This window comes from Macrobrachium nipponense, chromosome 11 (genome assembly GCF_015104395.2).
Source record: "Macrobrachium nipponense isolate FS-2020 chromosome 11, ASM1510439v2, whole genome shotgun sequence".
NCBI lineage: Eukaryota > Metazoa > Arthropoda > Malacostraca > Decapoda > Palaemonidae > Macrobrachium > Macrobrachium nipponense.
Window position 1 is genome coordinate 105,874,875 of NC_061087.1, and position 25,627 is coordinate 105,900,501.

The 25,627-nt window shown below is 37.8% G+C and overlaps 1 protein-coding gene across 1 annotated transcript in view; it reads right to left on the reverse strand.

Moving 5' to 3' along the window:
* Positions 1 to 6,626: 6,626 nt before the first annotated feature.
* LOC135208083 (polypyrimidine tract-binding protein 1-like) overlaps positions 6,627 to 25,627 on the reverse strand; it is a gene marked incomplete in the record, with an annotated part of 64,624 nt that continues 45,623 nt past the window's right edge. Inside the window, 12 exon segments of the mRNA XM_064240233.1 lie at positions 6,627 to 10,484; positions 10,663 to 10,726; positions 10,992 to 11,113; positions 11,375 to 11,547; positions 11,673 to 11,765; positions 13,737 to 13,770; positions 15,621 to 15,751; positions 16,276 to 16,323; positions 18,309 to 18,401; positions 20,019 to 20,184; positions 20,372 to 20,430; positions 21,987 to 22,038. Of these exon segments, the coding sequence (XP_064096303.1) occupies positions 10,416 to 10,484; positions 10,663 to 10,726; positions 10,992 to 11,113; positions 11,375 to 11,547; positions 11,673 to 11,765; positions 13,737 to 13,770; positions 15,621 to 15,751; positions 16,276 to 16,323; positions 18,309 to 18,401; positions 20,019 to 20,184; positions 20,372 to 20,430; positions 21,987 to 22,038 (1,104 nt within the window).

The window sequence follows — 25,627 nt, forward strand, 5'->3', positions numbered from 1 at the left end:
TCTCTAATTAGGAATGATGTTTTTATTTGGCTTTTATGTCCACAAATTTACTTTTCAGTTCCAGTGACTGGAGTTCCAAACAAAGCATCTATTATTGGAAAATGATTGCAAGGATATGATGTAGGTCTATACATCGTTAGCGAGACATATGTCAACCTTGTTTACTGTACTGAGCATGGAAATGTCACCTGGTGCCATAACACCAAGTGTTATAAATGTTTTTGCAATCATTTTCGCTTACACAACTCGCGGTCTGTTACCCTGTCCCATCCGTCATTTGAATCCTGTAGGGTCACGTGCGCGTTGAAGTCACCACGGTATGAGCAGTTGTGATAACTAATACAATTTCATATTCTGTATATCTTTATAATTAAAGGTTGGTAGACTTATATATCGACACCAATCTGCAATTCACCTATCAGACTCTGGTTTGAATTCCATTTGCATTTTATTGGAGAATATGACTGAAGAGACGCGTAGGAGTTAATGGGTTCTCCCGATTCAATGATATTCTGACCACTGTTGATATATTTATTGTAGTGTTGGGCATTTTTCTTTCATATAGTTTCTCGCAAACATTTAACAGTGATTAACTGGGTCTCAAGTTGAGATTTTTCCATATTTCTTTCACAATCGCACTATTACTCTTCATTCTCGTTTGTCTTCATCTTTACTCATTTCTGTATGGTTCCTGCCAACCTTCTTCTATCAAACTCAACCTGACTTCTTAAACCTTTCTCCCTAAGGGCATTTGCTTTTCTTATCCTTCCATCTGAACTTTGGCCTTACCCTTCTCCTTCCATCCACCTGCATTCTCTTTAACACTTTCACACACACATGATTAAGCGCCTCAGTGGCGTGGTTGGTTTGGTGTTTGCTTCGCACCTCGGTGGTCGCAGGTTCGATTCTCGGCCATTCCATTGAGGAGTGAGAGATGTGTATTACTGGTGATAGAAGTTCACTCTCGACGTGGTTCGGAAGTCACGTGAAGCCGTTGGTCCCGTTGCTGAATAACCACTGGATCCATGCAACGTAAAAACACCATACAAACATACACACACATGATCAGCTCCTCTCATAACAAGACCTAAACACTGTAGTGTTCTTTCTTGAACCTTCCCCAGAGTTTGTGTTCATCACCTGTGCTGTTCTATTATTAAGCTGCTCCTTATTCTTTCGACCTTATTAGTCCCACTGTATAGCAGGGTCGGCCGCTCGAGTCAACTTTATCCCTCCGTTCCTTGCATCTTCTCCACATCCCACCCATATAAGCTACTGCATCTGCCGATAGCTAAGTCAGACTAACCAAAACCAATTGACTTGACATAATCCACCCGGCGTTATTTCATAGATAAAATTGTCTGGATTCCAAAGGCACTGAAATTGGCCTAAATTCTGGATCCTACTTGAATCGAATAGACTCAAGACCAGACCTAGTACTACATACTTGCAACCATCAGAATGTAGCAAGTCAAAGAGATGCCGACATCTTACAAAGATGACAGTCAAAGTCACTGGCCATTTACTTGATTTATTAGAAATTCCATTCACTTTAACGCGAATATTGACCTAATAATGGCTTTCTTTCAAGATCACGCACATATACACCTCGTGTTGCAAATGAGGACGCAGGAGAGAGTAGGAACAGCTGAATGGCCGATTCCATTTTTATTTTATTATCTTTGCAACTAAAATTCACTGAGAAACTAGACTTTCATGTTTAACTATATAACGGTGAAGTGAAAAGCGACCAGTGGAAATGACAAAACAGGCGTAGAATGTCTTCTTAACATAATCATTTGGAGATATTCTTCATAGAAAGACGAACTGCAAAGTTTACGTTACAATTTATCTCAGCTATTAATTTATAATTATCAGATTCATTATTCTATAATGCTCATCACTTTATGGTGTTTTAAATATCAAATCACTGATAAGAACGAGTCAAGATTTTTCAGCATTAGGCCTCGGCTTCAGCAACTGATGTGCAGCTCTGCGTTGCAGTGTGATTTTTCTGGGAACATTATCATCTTTTGATTTCTCAATCAAACCATCCGACGAGCTACAGCACAGGTCAATAAATTTGAATTGTAATCCAAATAGGATTCAACTATGCTGGATTACGAAACTGCTGTAATTGTGACTGTAAAATATGGTATCTGTTTGTTGGTATGGTGTTGGTACGCTGCATGGAACCAATGGTTATTCAGCAACGGGACCAATAATTAACCTTCAAGGGTTAATTATTGCTGAATTGTTTCACGGTTAAATTTTTAGCCAAAATCTATTTACTTCTATTGATTGCTTCTCTTTGGTTTTTGGAATCTCTTACTGAATCAGGGACTCTTTTGTCTTGTACTTTCTACAATTATCGGAACAGCAGGCTGAACAGTCGGTAGGATTACGATAGCTAAATTTTGTCCGTTGGTATGCACTTACTTGGCTGGAGATGGTGTCATGTTTGCTTGTTTTGACGTTGCATGGAACCAGTGGTTATTCAGCAACGGGACCAACGGCTTGACGTGACTTCCGAACCACGTCGAGGGTGAACTTCTATCACCAGAAATACACATCTCTCACTCCTCAATGGAATGGCAGAGAATCAAACCTGCGACCACCGAGGGGAGCAAACACCATACCAAACCACGGCACTGAGGCGGTTGGTGTCGATGTTTGCATTCGCTGATACCCGTTCAGTTATTGTGCTGCTTTTTTAGCCCAATTTTTCAAAAGTTACCTATTACACGATTAGTCAATGTTACGTATGCTTTCTACCTTCAAAGCCCTTTTGTTAACATCTGTGGTAGTAGTCTCTCTTTTATAATAGGGGTCTACGACACTTTACAGACCACTAGCGTGAATAATCAAAAGGCAGTAGACAGTTCGTAATTCAGGACCTTGAAGTACTGGGAGCAACCGGTCGCCCCACTTTCCGCCTCTTGTAACGATGCTGGTTTTTCAGTAGTTTATGTTGGTGTGACTTTTCTTGACATTTGTATCCATTCGCGAGGAATGGAAACACTTATTGGTGGGGTTACACGAGACCTAGTAGGTTATCATCACACTAGATATGGGGTGCTTTTGTAGAGCGCAAAAGTACTTATAACTATTTGAAAATTACTCCTTGTTAAAATCGATCTCAACGTTCATAGGCTGCACTTAACCTATAATATTTCAACGTTTTTTAAATGCACGACCAGAATTTGGATCATAACTGAGCATAATTTAAACTGAATCTATATTTTCAAATATTTGCAGAGCCAAATTGCATGAATTCTCATTTTTTAGTGTGCGGTTCTTTCGGCCTCAGATGCCATAACCGAAAGGGTTTGTTTGATCAGACTCATCTAAGGGTAGTATTAAGGACAAGGTGTGTAGTGCATTTAACTGCTTGCAATCTGTGGATATAAATTTAAAAGCTTAATCAAGGACCAGTGCAGATACTAGTGTCATTTTGAATAAAATTTCTTGTACGTCACATAAAAAATACCTTTAAATTCTTTCAAAAGCTTTATAGGGACAATAATGCTGCAATCGATCTGCTCCCGTGTTGTCCGAAATAGTTTCTGATCAGACTTGAAGCATCTTTGCAGTTGCTGTTGTAAAGTAACCTTTCCCTTCTGGATTCCACCTAACATTTCTGTAGAAAGAACTGAGGCCGTGTCAAGAAGGGAATTATCATTATGTTGCTTCTATTTTCAAAACCATTGGGTCATTTAATTTCAAGTGCCGTGTATATTTTTAGTTAAATACCTTGGGGAAATCTTTAACCCAGTCTGCTGTCAGTTTAGACCCCTAAGTACACAGGACAGTACTAAGTAGTTTAGTGCGAGTATTCAGAGATCTATTCAAAAGATTAGTATCACAAAATAATGGCAAGTTTTGACAATCTAGCGAGTACCTCATCTCAGCGTAAAATGTCTTCCGTGGTTATTGGGTTATGTTTAAAACTTAAAAGGTGAAATCTTGAAACTTTTGCATTTGCAGCATCACTTAAAAGGCCTTGACAACTTGCCCTTTCAATGCAGTAGTGTGTCCTGCAACATTCAACAATTTCTTTGGACTTGCACAGTCTTCCTTAAGACTATATACTGACCCACAAATGCAGGCATCAATCGCAACTTCTTACTTTAACAACCTTTATCTCCCTGACTTGAGAGGTACCACTAACTGAAACGCAGTAAGGGGACAAATATTTAAGCTATGTTCGAACTTTCCTTACTATTTTGGAAATAATTTATTGTGGTATATCATTGTTGAATGAGGAATATCCATTTCTTAATAGGTCATGACGAATTAATGCTTTATCCTATCTGTTTCAAACCTATTTTGAAACAGCAATGTTATGAAACAGAAATAGGATAAAGAATTAATTTGTCATGAGAACCTTAAAAATGGAGATGGTTTTTTGCACTTTCAAATTCTATACTTTTTAATATGCCTTTTCCACTCATGTTCTCTCATTCATACCTTAGTACTACTCCATTGAGAACAAGAATTTTCTGGACTTTCCACCTTCACTTAGATAGCTCATAAAACTAGGAACTTGTCACCGTCTTTGGTAATTCTTATAACCTTCACAACCTTCTTTCAATACTTCTCTCAACTTTCTTGGACTTAATACCTTTATTTCTATGAAACTTGGCTCTTGTATTCGTTAAGCATTTTTCCATTTTCCGAAACTATTGTAGGATTCAATTGACTTCCTATCCACTACAATCAGTCTGGGCAATTTCAAAATTTGAGAATTCTCTGTCACACAGAATTTTGTTCAAATCTAGGCATTCTGTGTATTTACAAACCTATTTCAGTTGTGAAAGTGGTGTTATGGACCAAAACAAAAAAATGAACTATTGACTTTGATTGGTTGCAGTATTTGTAAATTCTAGAGGGAAGCTGACATACATATAACATAATATATATATAAAAATCATACTTGGAATGTGAACGGTTATACTGCAAACAAACAGGTCAGTCAGCCACATACCGAAGATTACGTACTCTCACTCTTATAATTAGTGTACTGGCGGCGAGGAGTCATGATACGTAAAGGACACTATGGATAAGAATACTTATATTTCCTTCTTAATAAGAGGTATCACTTTGAATCTTGCATAAATACATAAAAAATGCAAAAATAAATATCTTCAGAATAGGCATGGTAGTTGTAGTAGTAGTAAAAGTAGTAGTATGTCATGGTGCAACACCAGCAGCCAATCCTTTTCAGTTCAAAAGACAGATTCTGTAGAAAAGTTGTGATTTAAAATTAAGTCCGAGTTACGTGCATCTAAGAAGACTCTTGCCTCACTGAGCTTGAAAACACAATAAGCAGCAATGGTGATGATGATAGCCTCGACTTAAAAATATATATTATACAAAAAAAAAAAATTCTAATGACATCCTCACAATACCTGGGATACCATAGCTATCACACACTGTGAGGTTTCAAAGTGTTTATCTAAGAGATTCAATGATGGATGTAGTTATCTCAGGAAAACAGATGGGCACTGCAGAAGTGTTTGAAGAGAGGGTGGAAAAAAGAACAAGAATCAGAGTAGATATGTAGGCTTTATGTGGTCAACCAAGCACCTCTACAATGAAATACAAATACAGCTGAATAGTAGTAGTATAGTAGTAGTAGTAGAATGGAACAGTGATATGACTAACACACCTAGTAGTACACAAGAGTGGTACATTACAAACACATTTAAGAGAAATGTATGCAGGATCAAGTAATAGTAGTAGATACAGCTGGTACAGGAGGCAGGAGAGTGGCAAGTGTTCTAGAGACACGCTGGGTAACACTAGGGAACTAACACAGAAAACCCTCTGCTTGAGACTGGCTAAATACTATGGCCACTTCAAGTCAGAGGGGTTTTAAGGAAAATAATTCACAAAATAAACCTGTAATTGTATCACTCAAAGAAAAATCAAATAAAAAATACAAAGGATATTTTAAAACATTCTCAAAATGTCACCAGTAGGTGTATAAACCAAACCAGTATTTCGCAGGCCAGTCCAACTAACCATGACAGCTTGAGAACATAAAACAAATAATAATTGAAAAAAAAATACTGATTGATTAAATTCTAGAACAGAAACAAGGATTAAGAATCAGGTTAGTGACCTATCATGACCCAAACTGACCTAGAATTAATAGCAAGAGAAGAGAGAAGAGAGAGCAAGAATTTTGAGGGAATCATTTAAAGTATCCAGTAGCTCTTAAAATATTTAGATACAGTAGTAGTGAAAGTAAAGAGGAATTAGACATCCTTCAATTAACTCAATATTCATGAAAAATAATAAAGCTAAAAGTTTAAGTTTAAGCTGAACAGTGACTCAGAAAAAAGGACAGAAAATTCAGCAGTTACCTTGAGGGCAAGAGAGAGAGAATACAGCGTAGCAGTAGAGTAATAGTAAGCATTAGTGTTAATCCTGACTTACAAAATAGCTTCTATCCTAAACACTCAATATTGGGTCAACCATAAATAGTGCACATATCTGAAGAGACCTAACCCATGGATTGTGTTTGGCTCCAAACAGAATACCATTGCACAATGACCTCGCAAAGGAGGGTGAGCCTTCATGCCCTCCTTACCGAAAGGACATAATTAATATGCAACACGATCGAAATACATATTTATTACAAAATGATAATGTTAAACACAGTACCTGGCTCTTGCTCAGATCCATCCACATTAAGACAAATATACTGTCTGCAGCCTAGTGCCACAAACAAATTCCTTTTAGAGCTAGAATGTCACAAGTTTCATATCATCCTTGAATAAAATGAATAGATGCAAACACTCATCTTCCACATACAATAAAAACAATTAGTTTAAAACAATGGGATTTTGGGGGTTATTGTGGGCCTTTACCGAAAAATGAAGGTGCAATGGGAGAGTTGGTCTAGCACCTACCCTAGCTGTGCCTACCCCTCCAGAAAAGTAAACCTGATCTGTCTTAGGCTAAAACTCAACATAAAAAATAAACAAGAAAAAGAAAATTGTTCTTGAACTGCTGAAATAAAAAAAGCAGTTTCAGTTAGGATGCTCAGTTGTAGTAACTGCCCTGGCAGCCAGGAATTCAAGGAGAGGTGGGTGTGTCTAGTGAGCGAACAAGCACTGACAAGTTAAAAACAAGATGCAAGCTGTTCAAGGCACAACTCAGCTGCTGTCTTTCTGACGATGGTGACCCCTCCTTAGTTTTGTCTGCCAAAGTTTCATCATTAGAAACTATATCTGCAGTTAGTAATGTATAATGTGGGGGTAGCACCAGGTATTGCCCCCACTGCCTTATCCTGTCTATGAAACGACTAATAACCACTGAGATATCCAAAGATTCTTAAAATTCTTTCTTGAAATTCAATTAGAATTTGTGCATAAAAAAAATTGCTTTCTTAAAACAAACAGCTATTGGGCAAAACCTGGCAAGCACATCTGAATGGTATTTACGGTAGATACATATGCAAGAAGTATACAAGTCGGTTACATTGAAGCAGTGGGAAGAGAAAATGACACACTTCTAAGAAATATTACAATATAGAAGAGTAATGTAAGGTACTTTGTTCCCTTCAAATACAAGTACAGTCTGAGGCACAAGACTTTAGGCCTTTTCTCAAGTGTTTCATGGAACATTTGAAGCTTAGCAAAAATTTCTGATTTATCAGCTACCAGGTTGTATATAGTGCATGTGCAGGCAAGCTGAAATCCTTCAGTAATAAAAATAGATTAAAAAAAGGGGTTACTGCCCTTCACTACTATGTTGGTAATACGAAAGAGCCAACCCCAGGTACAATGCTGCCTCAAAGAGAAAATGGATTAGCATTAATCAGTCAGAGACCCCTTAAGATTAACTTGAGAAAGAGACCATCAGCTAAATGGATTTCTAAAATAGAGAAAAAGGATGATGACTTTCTTTTCATCTCGACATACACGTGATTTAAATAAGAAATACAATTCTACACATGTAGATGTAAAAATAGTTGCTTGACTGCACCCATGGAAGTTGGAGTAGGTAGACTTGGTATTAAACAAGGGAGGCAGCAGCAGCAGCAGCAGCAGGTCTAAGCAAAGTACAGGGGAGGGGAGAGGGTTTACATTTCCTCACATGCTATTACCACATCAGCGATGAATATATACGTATGTCCAAACTGACCAATGACCGACATGTGCCACACTGTGAATATCACATAGAAAGGCACCACAGTTGTACAAAAATAGTCTCTGAAACTGATATGTGCAAATTACTGTAAGTGTTTACTAGCCTTCCCAGTGTGGTCCAATTTTATCAATGAATTAAGTGCTATTCTGCGATCTTGGGGAGCACAACTTCACCACAGCACAATACTAAAACAAATAAAAAATTGGTATATATATGTATATATATATTTTTATATATACTCAAAACTATTTAATACTACAAATTGGCAATCAAGTGCCCGAATAGACTGTTCAGTAACGCACTTCATAGGCCCAACAAAGGTTTAGACCTGTACCACACTAGATGCCTATTATTTTTTTATTTTTCTGGGATTGTCTTGTCGCAAGTTTCAGACAGATGGGACACTAGTGGTGGGTTGTCAGGGGGGCAGGGCTACTTCCAGCTCAACTATATCCCTGTGTGAATACTGAAATGGATATACTGTATTTAAATTCCAGAGGGATGAATTTCCCACGAACAAAAGATAAAAAATGAATGACGTATATGTGCCTTAGGTAAGGGGGCAGTTCTTCCCTCACCTAAAATAATGAATGAAGAGTCATAGGGGAGAAAACTTTCTGACTAGCCAGCAATGGTTGAAATGCTGTGGTAAACAGTACTGCCTTGCCCTCCAACAACCAGCTGTTTGAGATACTGCCAACTTCCTGGGTGCATGGCTCAACCTTTGTGCTTCTTTCCATTTTTTTTTACTTCATTTTATCTTTTTTTATTGATAAATAACAAATAATACTTTTGTATATCATTAATAAAAGCTAATCAAATTTCCTATGAGCTACATACACTGAACAACAATATAAGAATGCCACAACATGGATGGGCGAGCCCACCCACAAACTGGCCAGGTGGCAGAGAGGGGTGGAGGAAGGGCCCGCTCAGGTACAGTCTCGCTGCCCCCTAACAAACGCTCATCATAAGCAATCAGTTTTAGTTTTTGTAGTTTTGGCGACACTACGTCCACCCACCACAGAAATGCTGGCATCATTGTATGCTGATATACAGTGATCCCAAGAATAGCTAACATTCAAACACTGTTAACATGGGTGAACACCTGATGATGGAGGTAACCTAATAAGCAGCCTACACCTAGACCTGTCAGCCCACGGCTACGGCTGTAGTCTCCCGCGGTTACCCTCTCGTTCTTCTTCTTCAACCTAGGCTGCTTAATCCAAACATTGTTCAAGGTAAACGAGGACAATATGAATTGGTATAAAGCTGTTTCTTCAAGTAACTGCATGAGTTAAATTCTGGGCACAACAACCGCATCCCCTGTCTGCCTACCATACAAACATTGGAATCATCGAGCATAAAGTGACTTTAGATGGAATGATCTGAGAAAATTCTTAAGACGGAAGAGGTTGATCAAGAAAAGGAGCTATCAGTTTACACTTTGGAGACGTCAAAAATGCAAAAATATATGCTTTTAATAACACTGACATATTGTGATAAATTACCAGTTCTATATTTCCTCCATTTCCCCAAAAATATGAATTGTGAGAATTTCACTGGCTACTTTATGAATTTAGCCCATCTCTTCTCTTTTATTTTCATTCATGTATACTTACACATCTAGCTCTAAACATTTATCACTTGCAAACACTTAAAATAAAAGAGCTACCTGTATTAAAAGAATCTGCTGTGGCTCATGCTGGCTGAGGTTTCAACACTTAATTCCAGAGTAATCTCAGAGAGCATGAGGAACTTACTGTACCAGAGGTTTCCTTAAATTTTCTTCTTCTTATTTCACCCACAACTGGGGTGAAAACACCCCTAATACTGTTTAACCTTCACCTTACACAGAAAAGACATCAAGGCTATTTTGCCAATTTACTTTCACGAAAGTATATCATATGGATATGTTACCCAAATACCCAAAACTTTCTGGGTACAGAAAATAAATAAAAATTTTCTTCGTTAAGTCTTAAACATTTTTGTGTGGAATCAGCTCTTCTCTCTCACTTTTTAATATCTCTAGGTCCTGCCTCCTTTAAGTGTAACATTTGGTTAAGCTAGGTATTACTATTTAAAATGCCATGCCCTAAAATAAGAAAGGTCAGTTCCAACTATAACTGACAAGTGGGATCATCTTCCTTTGGATCCATATTTTTCCTATATCCAGGTATACAAATGCCCCTGGAATATGGAGCCCCTACAGGCATTCTGATCCCTGGCCCATTCACTTCCACATGGGTTGTCTAGATGGTGCTCTTGCTGAAACTCACACGTAGGTGGGATGAATCACTCAGTTGGAAGTTGTGCATTTTCTGAGGGGGGAAAAGAAAGGGCATTAGTACTTCCAATGTGCACAAAAAGGTTCACATACCAGCGGTAACAAACAATCATAGCTAATAAATTTGTTTACTACCCATAATTATCCAATAATGTATGAGGTGTATCATTGTTATCACTATGTCCAAAGAACACTCGATGTAGAGTACTTACAACTAGGGCAGAAATAGCTTCTTCGACTGATCCCAGCTGAATAAGAGCCATTTTTCTGTCCTTACTGAAATATAAAAAGAAGCCATGCCATGATTAAGAAAAAAATACAATGACATGTATGAAAAATTACCAATCACCAAAACCACCTTTCCTCTAATTCTCAAGTAAATGAGTGTGGATGGTACTTTTTTTTTTATAAGGAAATGAAAATGCCTAAATTTCCTGCTATGAAATCAAAGTATTTCATCAAAACTGGTGCAGACACCATTACCAGTATCTAGCTTCACACAGACCAACATCAACATGACTCGAACAGAAATATCACTTACGGGAAGAACTTGAAAGCCTTCACTTCACACCCAGCTAAACTAAATGCATCCTTGATCTGCTCCTCTTCTACAGTGGGTGGGATGTTGGACAGATGCAAGGTAGCACTAGGAGGATAAATATTCTGGAAAAGAAGAGGAATTACTTACACTAAATTTTACACACATCATCTTCACATACTATTCTTATGGACTGAAATGACACTTCATGCTTATGACGTCTCAATTTCAGGCCATACCAATACACAAACTTCTAACAACTAATCCATTTCAACAAAACCAAGCTTTCCCCTTTTGGAAGGCTCCTTCAAACTTGAACAAATCATTAAAAATAGATGAAACTATCACTAAAACCCCCCAAGGAAGAAAGACCTGTGCAAACCAACCTGATAATTCTTGGAGCCTGGCTTCTTGAAACGGTGCAGAGGAGAGTTGCTGTAATCCTTAGTGAGACCAGCATCTGGCTGACCTTCTTTGGGTAACTGCACTGTCTGATGTTTACTCAAAGTAACACGAATTTGCTTGCCCCAGGCTTTCATCTTGTCCAAGTGTGAAATAGCTACAAAAATAGAAAACGGTGAGTTCCTCGACTTCCGAGAACTGTGCACTCCATGTGCATGCACAGCAATTCAGGGTCAAGACATGACACATTCATATGATCACGAAGCTCAGAAAATACCATACCTAGCTGTGTCTGATGAGGCTCTGACATCTGAATCAGGGCATTATCCTTCTTGTTGAATAGTATCTTGACACGTTGTACATCGCCATACACTCCTGCAAGTACAGTGGTATTGGAAGGTCACAAACAAAATGCACTGCAGGAAATATTGCTGCAAATGCACCGATGAAATGCCTGCCTGCTTTCCTCCATTGAACATTAACATTAAAGAACCCCTGTGTCACACTGCCCACCCCACATAAGTCTTAAATACTTGAAACCACTCACTGCTTTCCTCCAATGAACATTAACAAAGAACCCCTATGTCGCAACTGCCCACCCAACAATAAGTCTTAAATATTTGAAACCACTCATCTAGGTGGACAACTAAATATTATTATAATGAAGTTTACGTTTTCCAATTCTATTCACTGCACCATTGCATATGATTGATTGATTGAGAGAGAGAGAGAGGATATTATTATTATTATTATATGACACTTAGAGCATGTTAATTCAGTTTTTAAGGAGCTGGCAATAAATAAACTTTGCAATCTAGTTACCCTCCGACCAATTTCCATATTACCAAGTAGTTTTAAATATAATGCTTCTTGAATATCAATTATTGAGGTTAACAAAACAATCAAATTTGAAGAGCTCCCTTTTGTGCTTTTTGTATCATTATTGTCCCTTGATTTAGTATTCCGTAACTTACACAGCCCAACACCAATTATGATGTGTATGGGTATGGAGAATATGGACTCACTAAATGCCTGTCACTACTATTTAGTAGTTTAACCACAACACTGACTTCTAATACTCTAACACTTGAAGGCCTGGCCCAAAAGGGGTTTGTATTTCATAATCAAAATTAAGAAACTGAAGTTCCTTTTCAAAATTTAACAAGACAATTTGAAAATAATGACAACTCTTATAAAACTTCCTGATTTCTTTTCAAAGTTCTCAATTTTTGGTAGCATTCTTGTCAAGCTAACATTTTCCTTGTTAACTTCTGCTTTGTATTCTGCTGAATTATTCATATTCTCTTTCTTTCTCTTTTTCTGCTTTGATAAACTCTGGTGGACAACAAAACAGGATAACTCATTTAAGTTTTTGTGACTCATACAACTGGTATGAAGGCCCTGATCTTGGATGAACACACCTACACCTTTAAATACATGTAAATACCAAAATTCTTGAAAGCCTGATATTGTTTCTACTTGAAATATAACAAACTTCCTTATCAGGTTCATTGTCAAGCCTACTTTTAACTGAATATCAAGTTTTGAATGGAAATGCAAAGCAAAGTAGAAGATTTTAGACTGGCAAGAGAAGAGTAATTTTGAATCCTCATCTCCTGCACTTACAATATGCGAGTACATTCCAGGGCCTGAAAATTCAGGGAAAACATGAGAACTTCACCAAATTGCCATCCTTTCCCCAGTCTCGAATTCTTGCAATGGAGCAGCTGTCTATTTTGGAAAAGTAAAATTGCATCAGGGATAACTTACGCTGGTTTCCAGTCCTAATAACTGATTGACAGTTCCTACTGCCTGGTGTTAATTGTACCCAGATACCCAACAGGATTAGACAAACCCAATGGAGCAGTCAGGCAGCATAAACAATAAACTACTATATACATAAATGTATGAAGTTCAAGTTATTAGTAGCAATATTTATCCACACTATGACTTGGGAATAGAGAAGAAAATGAAAACAAGCCTGTATAAACACAAATGCTACTGAAGATCAAATTAGTGACAGAGCATATCATTTTCAAGGTCTCAGGGAAGGATACATATTTACAGTTTTCACACTGCATGCATTATAAAGAAAATTGGAAAATTAATAAAATAAACTCAGTTGATAACTGTATATGTATTAATATTTAAGCAATGACCTTATCAAATGAAAGTCAACAAGATTTATAATACTTTGAGGATGAAAATACACATATGTAGTATAAAAGTTTTAGCAGGTCATTTATTTTGTATAAAAATAGACTGGATTCTATGAACTATGCTATAAAAAACTAACAAGTGTACAACACACAAGGGTGCTGCACGTGCAATGACTGAGTGACGTACCGAAGAGGGTAAAGAGAGCGTCAGGCGTGACCATCTACAGTAGAGGAGAATCGCGAAGGAGAGGCCAGTCCAGCAAGAAAGATGGAGTCCAGGGGGCACCACAGCAAGAGAACATAAAACACATCACGTTAGACACGACCCTCGGGTTCTGGCCACTGGTTGTGGGCTATGTAGGGAGGGGAGGGAGGGAGGGAGGAGGAGGAGGAGGCATACTGCTGCCACTGCTGGCTTGGTGCTAGCAACTGTACCACTTACATCATCACTGTCGCCAACACGTATCACACACGCACACACAAACAAACAAACAAACAAACAAGCACGCTTTCCCTAAATCCAATCCACCCGGATGAAACTCTGGGCCACAATCATTCTCAAGTTAGGACTAAACTAAGCTAAAACCATGACAAACTCCAATTAACATTTTGGGTATGCAAGAACATTTGACTGATTAAGGGTTGTGTGTATCATAGTGTTGGCAGCATATGTGAGGAGGAAGTGTGTAGCGCACCCACAGACCAGCAGGGACCACTCCCTGGGATCAAGACCCACTTTTGGTTAAGAGATTATGGGGGACTTGAAATCTTGATTTCTTTTTTTTTTCTTATTTATCTTTCCAGGCTTAAATGTTTTATGCAATTAAATGTCGGGCATCTTGATCCAGAGAATGAAAAAATTAAAAAACAAAAAAATTAAAATCCTGGGTAATGCATAACTTAAAAAGTTCATCATTTTTAAGCAACTTAGAGAAGCCAATTTTCCTCATTACAATATAAGCAAGTATTAGAGGTCAGAAGCAGGATTATCATCATTATACATATACCAGGATTCTCATCATCAGTTGAAAAAAAAAAAAAAATTTGCATGTAGCTCAATATATTATGTAAGCTGGGGGAGGGAGTCATTTACATGAGAATTTTAATCATGATAGATAGTGTCTCCTAAAAGGAATTAAAACATAAATGCTGGGTGGAATGATGCTTTACAATTCACTTGATACAGAAATGAATGGGTATGCCACTTTGTACAAAACTAAGGAGATAGCTAGTAATGAAGATGACCGAGTGGCTAGTAACACTGCTATGGTGACTAACTATATATATAATATATATAGTCTCAGCAGACATGGCCTTCCACTAAGGACAAGTAGAGTGATCACTGGGCAGACCCATGCTTGAATCACTGAGACGAGTGTGCTAGCATTTCGAATGAACAGGATGAATGTAAGAGCTGTCACATGCTTGCAAATGCTAGAAAATCTCTTGGAGCAAACTGGGTTCAAAGGTTCAAACTATAGTATTATATAAGACTCCAGTGCAGCACTCTCGAGAACTGCTTTAGTATCCAAGCAGAGGTCATGCAACTGTCAGATATCAAACAGAGACGGATACAGAGGGAGGCCTGCATTGCTGCTGCTGCTATGCAATACATAGGTAACTGGACTATACAAAGCAATGTACAGGTTGTGATTAACGGCAGGAATTTTGCTCTTAGAGGAGAGTGGTATCAAATGGGGCTCAGTAGGTAAAGTTTTAGCACGACACCTCCCAAGTATCCAGTCATCTGAAGCGGCACTCACAGAGTGAATCTCACAATTTTCAAAACAGAATGAGCAAAAGCTTTGCCCAACTTCATTGCATCACGAAAATCAAATAAAAAATTGAAGCCTAAGATCTACGAAAAATCATTAGTGAACTATTCTAGTGTCCAAATTAAAATTCTGTCAAATCTTGAATTCTGCATATACAGTATTGTAGTTACAAAACTGATGGAAAATGCTGTATGTGAAGTGTCAAGAAAGTAATATGCACAACTGACCAAGCTAAGGCGCAGTAACTAAGATACTTCTTTGAGCTTTTTCCCTCGTGGAACATGTTGAGTACTGACCTCCTCATTCAGGTTGGAGACTAGCAGAACACAGTTGGCGGATGGCTGACCGGGCAGTCGCAGTCCTGCAGCGCCAAGAGCAGCAGCGGTTGGGGTCACTCCAGCTAAGGGCATACCTGTGAACTGCATGCCTGCAACACAGCAATGATTTACATATTATCAATGCATGCAAGCTTCCCAACTCACATGATGTTTACACATAACTCACTTCTGATTTTGCATTCTTTAGTCTAGGTAATAGCTGATATCTTCAACAAAGAAATAAATAAAAAAGGAGCAAGAATAAAAAAACAGGGAGGAAAATTCCAATCCTTAAGTTATAGTAAATGATTTTACTTAACAGAACATTACAAATGTATTGCAACTGAACAGAAACATTACAAATGTATTGCAAAGATTTTAATGATTTAAATTTTTCCAATAATTAGCTGGTGCAGAGAACTATGGGCAAAAGGAAGGATAGAAAAACCCGGATCAAATCCTATAACAGAGAAAGTGGTAGAATTCTTTAGGATAAAAAATCAAAGAGAAACTCTAAAAGGTGAAGGAATGAATAAATGAAAAAGATAAAACAAACATTTGGCATCATTGGAAGATCCCGGTTTTTCACCCTATGTCAAAGCATAGCTAGTGGGTGCCTTCACATTTAACCTACCTGACGGTGTAGCGTTCTCGCCAGTACGGTTCATGTTCAGATTAGGAGCTGAAAGAGAAGAAACTGAAACAGAGATAGTACACAGTGAGAGCCCAAGTCAGGTCAGGTCAGTTTAGGACATGCTAACACAGGAACAGCTGGCTATCACGTTGGTGGTGAGTGATGATGGTAATGATGATGATGACAAGGGCTCAGCATTAGAAACAGTACAGCAGCAGTCCGAGGTAAGAAACCAAAATCATATAGTAGTAACTGTGGTGGCTAGACAACAGCTGAACAGTAGTGTCAGCAGTAGGAAGCCAACTAGACGATGACGACAAATGGGATTAGGACCCCCAAGACAGATCCAGGATTGGCCTGATGCTAACAAGATATCTGGTCAGGATGGAATGAATCATGGGTATCTAATAGGCTATCATTAAGGGGAAAACAGAGGAAGAAAACAAAAGCATCAAGTGGGGTGTGGAGTAGAGACGGGAAGAAAACTGGAGACAGATCTTCCTTCAATGTTTATGTACATGAAAACTATCTTTTTACTTAGTGAGAATAAAAATTATATAAAAAAATGAGTAAGAATAGGATAAGGAAGCAAGGACAAGTTTTAACAAGACTACAGGAGGACAAAGGTTTATTTTTCTTTTTTGTTTCAGGAAAATTAAAGGTTGGGAAACTTATAGGCGAGTATGAGAGAGAAATACCCTTCCATCAGACCCTAGTAGTACTGAATCATCATTCAAATAATGCACGTGGCTTCTCATTTAAAGATCTGTGAAATAAGACAAGTAATATCATGACTAGACTATCAACTCCTATGTAAAAGAAATCAAAATAAAAAGAGCAAAAAAGTTTTATCAGGGCTTTTTATGCTTAACTTCACTGGAATTAAAACTTGTATATATGAATATATATATACTGTATATATTAAATTTAACCACTGATTTGTTCTCTTTTTCACATTCACTAATAAGGCTACTGCATAAGACACCTATAAGGGACTTTATAATGGCAGTCAGCAAATCCATCATATATGACCTGCAATCATTATGAGTAGTATTTTACAACAATAGTTACAAGTTAACTTGAAATTCTTGAGGTACATTAACTAGGAAATTATGCTGAGCCTTACCAAATAAATAAAATAATACTGTAGTGCTATGATACTGGCTTTAATGTCCCTGTCATTTAGAAGCAATGCAACACTAATTGGGGGAATGACGATGTCATTTTTACGTCTCGTTTACTTGAGGTTTCAGGTCAAATCCACTAATGAGCAGCACCTTTTTTAACTCTTTGAAAATGGGATATTCAAATTTAAGAGCAACTTATTGAATTAAAGCCAGCTTCAAATGTTAACATCATTTTAACACACAACAATCCTCTGCTAAAGTAAAGCCAAGAAGTTATGACATGCATTGCTGTATAGTAATTAATATCCTCTTATCTTCTGCCCGATATGTTAGGTAAGCCTGAAACAAACTCCTTGTATTGATAAAAAGTTCTTACAGGAGTAACTTTCCTCTTAAAACATTATGATATCTACCATCAAAGATCTAGACAATGAAGAAAAAAAATAAAAAAAAAATAAATAAAAAATAACACAACTATGTCTTGGCCTTACATCATAATCATTAGTAATCAACAAAAAGCATATGGTACCATCCACCACAACCACTGTTATTTCTCTTTCACTTCAATCCCTTTGGCTAAGAGCTTGCTCCCAAACTGAATGCATTCTTTGAATTTGAATTTATATAAATTTTGTGGCCATTTGCCACGCGCCGGAGCCAAAGGCCATTCAGCGCATTGAATGCATTCTTGAAGAGAATGAACCAACAATACCAGAGAATTACATTGCAAAAATCCCTAACATTCGTGTCCAGAAACTCGCGAGGAGCTCCTGAACAAGAGGTAGGGCAGCATCGAGGCTCTTTACGTCGTGAGTGAGGGGATCAAGCCATTAGCACTCAAAAGGAGAGCAGCTGCAAGAGAGAGATGGTGGAAGTGGCAGCAGTGTTAATCGTGCAGTACCATACCTCCTCCCACAGGTGAGGCCCCATAGGCAGCGGTTAGCGGCGACGAGAGTCCATGCATTGCAGCAAACGGGGAGGCTAGCACACCGGGGGCACCTACAATATTGATAGCACACCCTGAGGCTGGGTCCACGAGCCCCCACCACACACACCCTCTGGCCAGGTTAAGCAGTCTACTTCCAGGTCTTCTCACATGACAAACCATCAAGGAATTGAGTTCAGGAATGTTTCACTTAGCACGGGACTACAACGAGAGGTTGAGCACCAAAAATCAATGTCGTGGGCGATTTTTGCAATGCAATGTTATCCTTCATTGTATGCCCTATACAACCATCCCTTCTCAATTTTCTTGGTAGAGTGAATGTCAAGTGACAGCCCCAACAAATACTGCTGTACCCATCAAGACCCTTAACTAACACAACAAGAGCGCACAACTAGTAATAACATGCCCACATACACCCACCTGGTTCTATCAAAAAGCTTGTACACCCTCTGTGAATTCTACAAGGGGGGAGGTCTACATTTGGATTAGTGCAAATAGAAGCCTGTAACTCTGATAGCTTTGGTGGAACCCAAAATATAAACTACAATTGGTCATTAGATAAGCATAGCTTCCAACCTTACTTAAAGCTGTGGGTCTAGTATGGGGGCGGATGTGTGCCAGTGTGTGTTAGACAATGGAGGTCACGTGCACTCGGGCCGTGTGTGGCAGAGGTGCTGCTACGTACGGACATAGGGGTTTCCCTCACGTACCACAAAACTTAATAAAAACCAGCAGAAACCGAGTCATTCAATGATAAGGGAAGTTTCCAAAATTGTCCCAAAAAGCTTTCTTAAGACAAAGATGAATTTCAGTCGATGAACATCAAGGCAAATTTATCTAGGGGTGGTTTTTGTTAAGTTCTGAGGATGCTGTGGGAAACCAATGGGTCACCCTTCAAAATGGCATTTTCTCTCTCATCTTTCCAGGGATGAAATTCTGGGATTACAAAGGGACTGTTTTGGAAAGGTATTTGGGGGCATACAAACTTAAGAAAAAAAATATATATACAACTAACCCCTGGCATGGCAATAAAATAACCATTATCAAAAACTGATGCATACAAAAAGTTCATATATAGATATACTGTATATAATTTTACTTGTCCTGATCAGTCTTGTTTGGTTTTTTGTCACTGTAAGTTACTATGTATGTGAAAACTAAATAAATCTGGTACATAAAAAATCAACAAAACAACAGGAAACGTCCAAGCGGACAGAGGAATGGAGGAAAGTTGGTAAGCAGTATGGAGAAGAGAAGAGGGGGACAGGCTGGTGAAGTCTGGGGAAGAGGAGTCCAGAAGAGAGCAGATGGGTCCACCATAAAACCAGTCCCACAGCCACACTCAGGGCCCGCCCCTACAAAAATAACATGAAAGCAAAATACTTCCCAAAAATCACTGTTTCGTCAAAATAGTTACAATGCACAGCCATACGTTCTCGAAACAGCGTACGTGTGTGTGAAGGCAAACTCAAATGACCGCACACACGTACAATACTATTAAATCATATTCTCATTCACAGGTACATTAAGAGTGTGACTGTGGGCTGGGACTGAGGGTGGGCAGATGGGCCACTTTGCATGCAGGGTGGCCCGCGTGGGAAGCAGCCCACATTGCGTGCAGGGAGTGGCCCGCTGGCCAACCACACTGCTGGGCAGGCCACGCCACTTACCACCAATGGCCAAGGCAGAGTCCAGTGTAGGGTCACCAGTTGGCAGGTTGGGGTTGGTGTAATCTCTTGACTTGTCATTGTTGTACTTGACATTAAGATTGCTCAACTTGCTGTATTCAATTCGCAATGTGCAGCAAGCATTGTAGATGTTCTGCCCATCAAGAGTCTGCAAAGATAAATTTTATTTGAATTCTCAGAAGAGCAGAGGAAGTTATTTTGCCATCAGCATAACTTCAATAAATGGCCATACACAATTAACACTAATTTTGCAACGTGCTTTGAGGTTTGCTTTTCTTCCAAAAGATAATTATATAAGGAAGAGCTCGCAACAAGCAAACACAACAAACACTTACCATTTTGGCAGCCTGAGCAGTGACTACATCTGGGTACTGGATCAAAGCCTGGAATGTGTCTGCAAGAGAAAAGAAAAGAATTAGATGTCTGCGATAGCAAAAAATTAAGAGGGAAGAAAGGTTACTTCTACTGAATGACCAATCCATACCACTTTTTATGATGTAGGAAAAATATGGTTCGGAAATTTACAACAGGCTAAAGAAAGCTTAAATTTTGGGGAACTTAATTTTTCCCTACTGCTATCACCATATTTCCATAATGGCTGAAAACCACAAATACTAACTTTTAAGATATTCAAGGAAGGGAAAAGGGCCATTTCTCCTGAACAGATTCAGCCACGAGTTACTGAAGCAGTCCATTAAAATACATGGGGAGGAGCTCAGGATTCCGGTTCATGAATTTATAACATTATCACAATCGAAAGTAAACTTTCTTTCCTGTATGATCTGAATTCATAATGATATTAAATCCATTAGCCTACTCGAATACACAACCCAGGTTAGCCTCTCCTTGCACTATCAACTATACAAGAGCAAATATTAACTCATGAAATAATCTAAGGAGAGAGAGAGAGAGAGAGAGAGAGAGAGAGAGAGAGAGAGAGAGAGAGAGAGAGAGAGAGAGTTACATGCGCACTCAGAAGGTTATAGGAAAATAAACCAGGCCACACGTGCCCAGAGAGGGCACCTCCTGATAAACAAAGGGTCCAAAATAGACCAAATCTAAACAGGACAGCCATCTGGTGGAGAGCAAGACACCTTTACTAACCTTCCCAACCAATTATGGTCCAACCACCACCTATAGATGGGGACGTTACTGTAACACTACTAATAGCCATCACATTCACTACATTTTCAAACTTCAGTCACACAATGATTGGAAATTTACATTTGGACAACAATTTTTACTATTTTCCCATATCAAAAATCACATCATAACTTTAGACATCTGTTATAACTAAATTGTACAATATTCACTTCACAGTCGCAGCAAATTGGAAATTGTAATTAGTTTCAATCTTGAAATTTACATGGCCCTAACTTAAGAATTTTAAGAACAGTGATCAAACATAACGTGATAACAAACAACCTAATGTTGGTATATACTTTTATATATTAACTAACTTTTTTTTTTTTTTTTTTTTTTTTTTTTTTTTGGGGGGGGGGGGAATCCTAAAGTGTAACAGTTTTGATTATTTGATTATTATACAAATTTCCATTAACTTAACCACCTATCTCTTTTTCAAAAATTAGATACAAGAGGAAAAACAAACCAATGGGATAAACAATAGTTAATTTCATGGATATATGAAACAGCTTTGATTGGCACATAGAACAAAGCACCTATTTGTGCCAGATGATTTACAGCTATATGAAAGTCTATACCTATTTATCTACACACACACACACATAGAGAGAGAGAGAGAGAGAGAGAGAGGAGAGAGAGAGAGAGAGAGAGAGAGAGCGCGCCAACACCTTGATAACAACCAGCAACCATAAACATTCCTAAGGAATTCAACTTCATTGATGCCACATTCCAGATACAATCATACTAGATAAAATTTCAAATTATAATAAGTTTATAATTTTTTACTTTTACTTTTTTGGTACTTACTGTTCTTTGTGAAGGTGACAATTTTGAGCACTTTCCCAACACGAGAGAAGATCTGGAAAAAGAAGGCAATGTTTTGTAGTAATCATTAACTTCTATGTACTTACTAAAATAAATGTACATATTACCAATGCATTAAGCCCTTTTCAGCAATACATTAAGCTACATTGTTTGATATATTACTTATATATATTATACACAAATATGTACACATATAATTTTCTGATAACTACATTCATATAAAATACCTAAGACAGTATAGCATTTTACATAATCCTATTTATGATAGGAAACAGGAATACATTAAGACAAGCTTTAGTGACTACAAACTTTTCAAACTAAATCGTTTCCATGAGTAAAAAAATGTATATATAAAAAATTAGTTTGAAATTAGTTAAAGATGTATAAAAAATTTGAGTTTTAAATGAGTATAAAAAAAATTTGAGTTTTAAATGAGTAAAAAAATGAACGTATATAATATTTATACACATATAATATATAATCTGGGTTTGAAAAGAAAGTAAATATAAATTCTATGTTGAAACTAGTATAAAAAGTTTGAAATCAGAAAACCGGTAAATCAGAAAACCGGTAAATAAAAAAAAAAAAATAGCTTGAAAAAAAAAATGTACAAAAAAATCGACTTTGAAATACTAAAAAATGTATACATAAAAAATTGAGTTTGAAGAGTGTAAAATATATACGTATATGTAAAAACGAAAAAAGTATTAAGAGTTTTTGAAGGCAGACAGGTAGGTATTGGCAGACATCGCTCTCCGTTTCTTATCGCGGCCAAACACTCTTCATTTCATAACGATTTTCGCAGCTGCTATTCCACTCTTCCCCCTCCCCCCCCGGCCCACAACAAGCTGGTACTTGAGAGGCGCTTCTTCTCTCCCTCCCCTCCCCCCCAACAACCCCCTACTCGATCGGCGTCAAGGAACTCCTTCCCGCGTGTTGGTAAACATTACCAACTTGCATGCGTAAACATACGTGTGACAATTTGTAAGTACGAGTGTAAATACAACTTACGAGTGTTATAACGAAGTTATTTGTGATCTTAATATACTTAGTTTACGAGTTTTATGAAAATAGTTACGAAACCTTCGATGATTTGTTTATAATATGTATATATGTTTCATAATGCATGAATACGATGATATATGAGTTACACCTTCCATTCAGATTTGCATTGCAATTTGTGGCAGTTTTATGACTATAAAACGTTAAAACATCTTCACTCACTTGTTTATACATAAAGTACCACAACGCCTACTTACAAAATAAAACTCCTCGAAGTGTTTCTGTTTCATGAAAATATAAGTTACATAAGACCCACTGGCTTCTATATATTACAGGGAAAAGCTTCACTGGCCTGTATATATTACAGGGAAGGCAGCGCAAAGTGTAATTAGAAGGTACTGTATCGCGCTCGAACAGGCGGCCCCGCATGATCGATATTTCACCATTCCTTGGGTGAATACCAACCAACCAAGTCCCTCTCGAAAGACGGTCTCACCCACTCATCAACCCACACACATACATACATACTACATACACAAACTCGGTAGCATGACAACTGGTCGGAATGCAACGTCGTCTAAAATTCTTTAGGGCAAGAAGGTTCCGGTTCTGGAAATGATTCAAGTCTTGTACGACGCAGTTTACACAGGAGGAATGTCACTCTTGTCGAAACGCAAAAACACAAGATGCAGGCGATGGAATTCCTTCATTAAAGTGAAAAGTAAAACACGGAAATTGGGGTCAGAAAACTGGACACGAATTTCCGCGTATATTTCTCAAGGTTGGGGTCAAGGTACTACTGTGTTGAAAATGGATTCACGCAACGGTCTTACAAATCACGCAAATTCTACTGTGCTACCGTGAATACTTCGCACTACAATTAGGAAATGGTTTGCATGTACGAATATTTTACATATAATTAACTGTGCATACAAAATGATTGCTTCAAACTTCTTACAATGAAACTAAAAGCTCACACTCACTGAAAATGGCTCATAAAATCATAAGAACAATTCACTTGACATTAATGAAAACAAACTTTGGCCATACATTTTCGAATCGCAAAAACGCTGACGTTAACCGCTAGAAAACCCCCGATACACATGACTAAGAGTCCATGAAATAATGAATTATTAACCAAACGAAAGGTTAAACATTTTCAAACCCACGATCACTATTTTGGTGACAGGCAACAATTCCGTCAACGTGTAAGAAACGGGTAAGATTGACGGATAGGAGAAAGTGATTTGATAAAAGAATATTAATGTGGCACGTAGTAGTTCGTGAAGTACCGTGGGATTTGTAAGCATGATAAATGACTAGATCTTAATGAAGTCATAAAATTTGAAACGACGATTAAAGAACTCGTGAAATATCGCAATGATGAAATCATGTACTTGCCGAATTTATACGTCTTCCGTGGCGGAGATGTCAGGCAGAACGGGGACGAACTACGAGAATGGCAGGCGGATATTGGCCCGGAAATATGTCCAAAATTTTAGGACGGGCAATGAGGAGGTGGTGGCAAGGATCCCTCGAGAGATTTTCAATTTGCGCTTCCTCTCTCTTTCTCTTTCTCAACATACAAATGCATTTGGTGAGAAGACTTTTTTTTTTTTTTAGATTTTACCCGATAAGATAGAGGTATGGTACTTTTTATAACTTTTTAATGGTATGGTTATAATATTGTAAGGGTAGTCTGATGATTAAGTTTATGATCTATAAAAACGTATTTTTATATGTAAAACTTTATACGAGTAAAGACCTCATATGACATCTATTGGCTCACTTTTATTGTTTTTTGTTTTTTCATTCGGTTGTACCAAGGACGGATAGATATGAAGAGAGAGAGAGAGACGAGAAGAAGGAGAGAGAAGGAGGAGAGAGAGAGATTTACCAAGATACATACCCCCCTTCTAATAGGATACAACAATAACTCCAATAGACGCAATACAATAATGGTTGTGAATGAGGATATCACTGATCATATATTAACCCCATTTCTGAGTGATATTCATAGCAATAAACAAGTAACCAGTCGACAAAAAAATACCATGCGTAGTTTTAGAAATTATGATTTATGAACGCTTTGGGAGCTCTTATATAAGACTAGCATGGAATTTGTCTTGTCTCGATTTTACCATTCAGACATACACTCAGACTTATAAAACTCTTGACTGTGGGATATTTACGAATATATTTAGTAACTTTCTGTCAATCATGACTTATATTTCAACGATATAGAATAACTTCTAATAACTTATTATACATTCTTGGAAATAAATAGGAATTTTATTTATTCAAGATTATATTTTTTTAGATGTATGTAGGAATTCTTCTCAGATATTTACATTATTTGTTACACCATTACTCTAAGACTGCTATTTAAAAAAATATTTATCTCCGACACTTCCATGATAATGAGAATACCGTGTTTCTTACCGGGAAAGTGTTTATGTGTGTGTGTGAGAGAGAGAGAGAGAGGGAGAATACCGTGTGACTTACCGGGAAAGTGTTTATGTGTGTGTGTGTGTGTGTGTGTGTGTGTGTGAGAGAGAGAGAGAGAGAGAGAGAGAGAGAGAGAGAGAAAAAAAATACCGTGTTACTTACCGAGAAAGTGT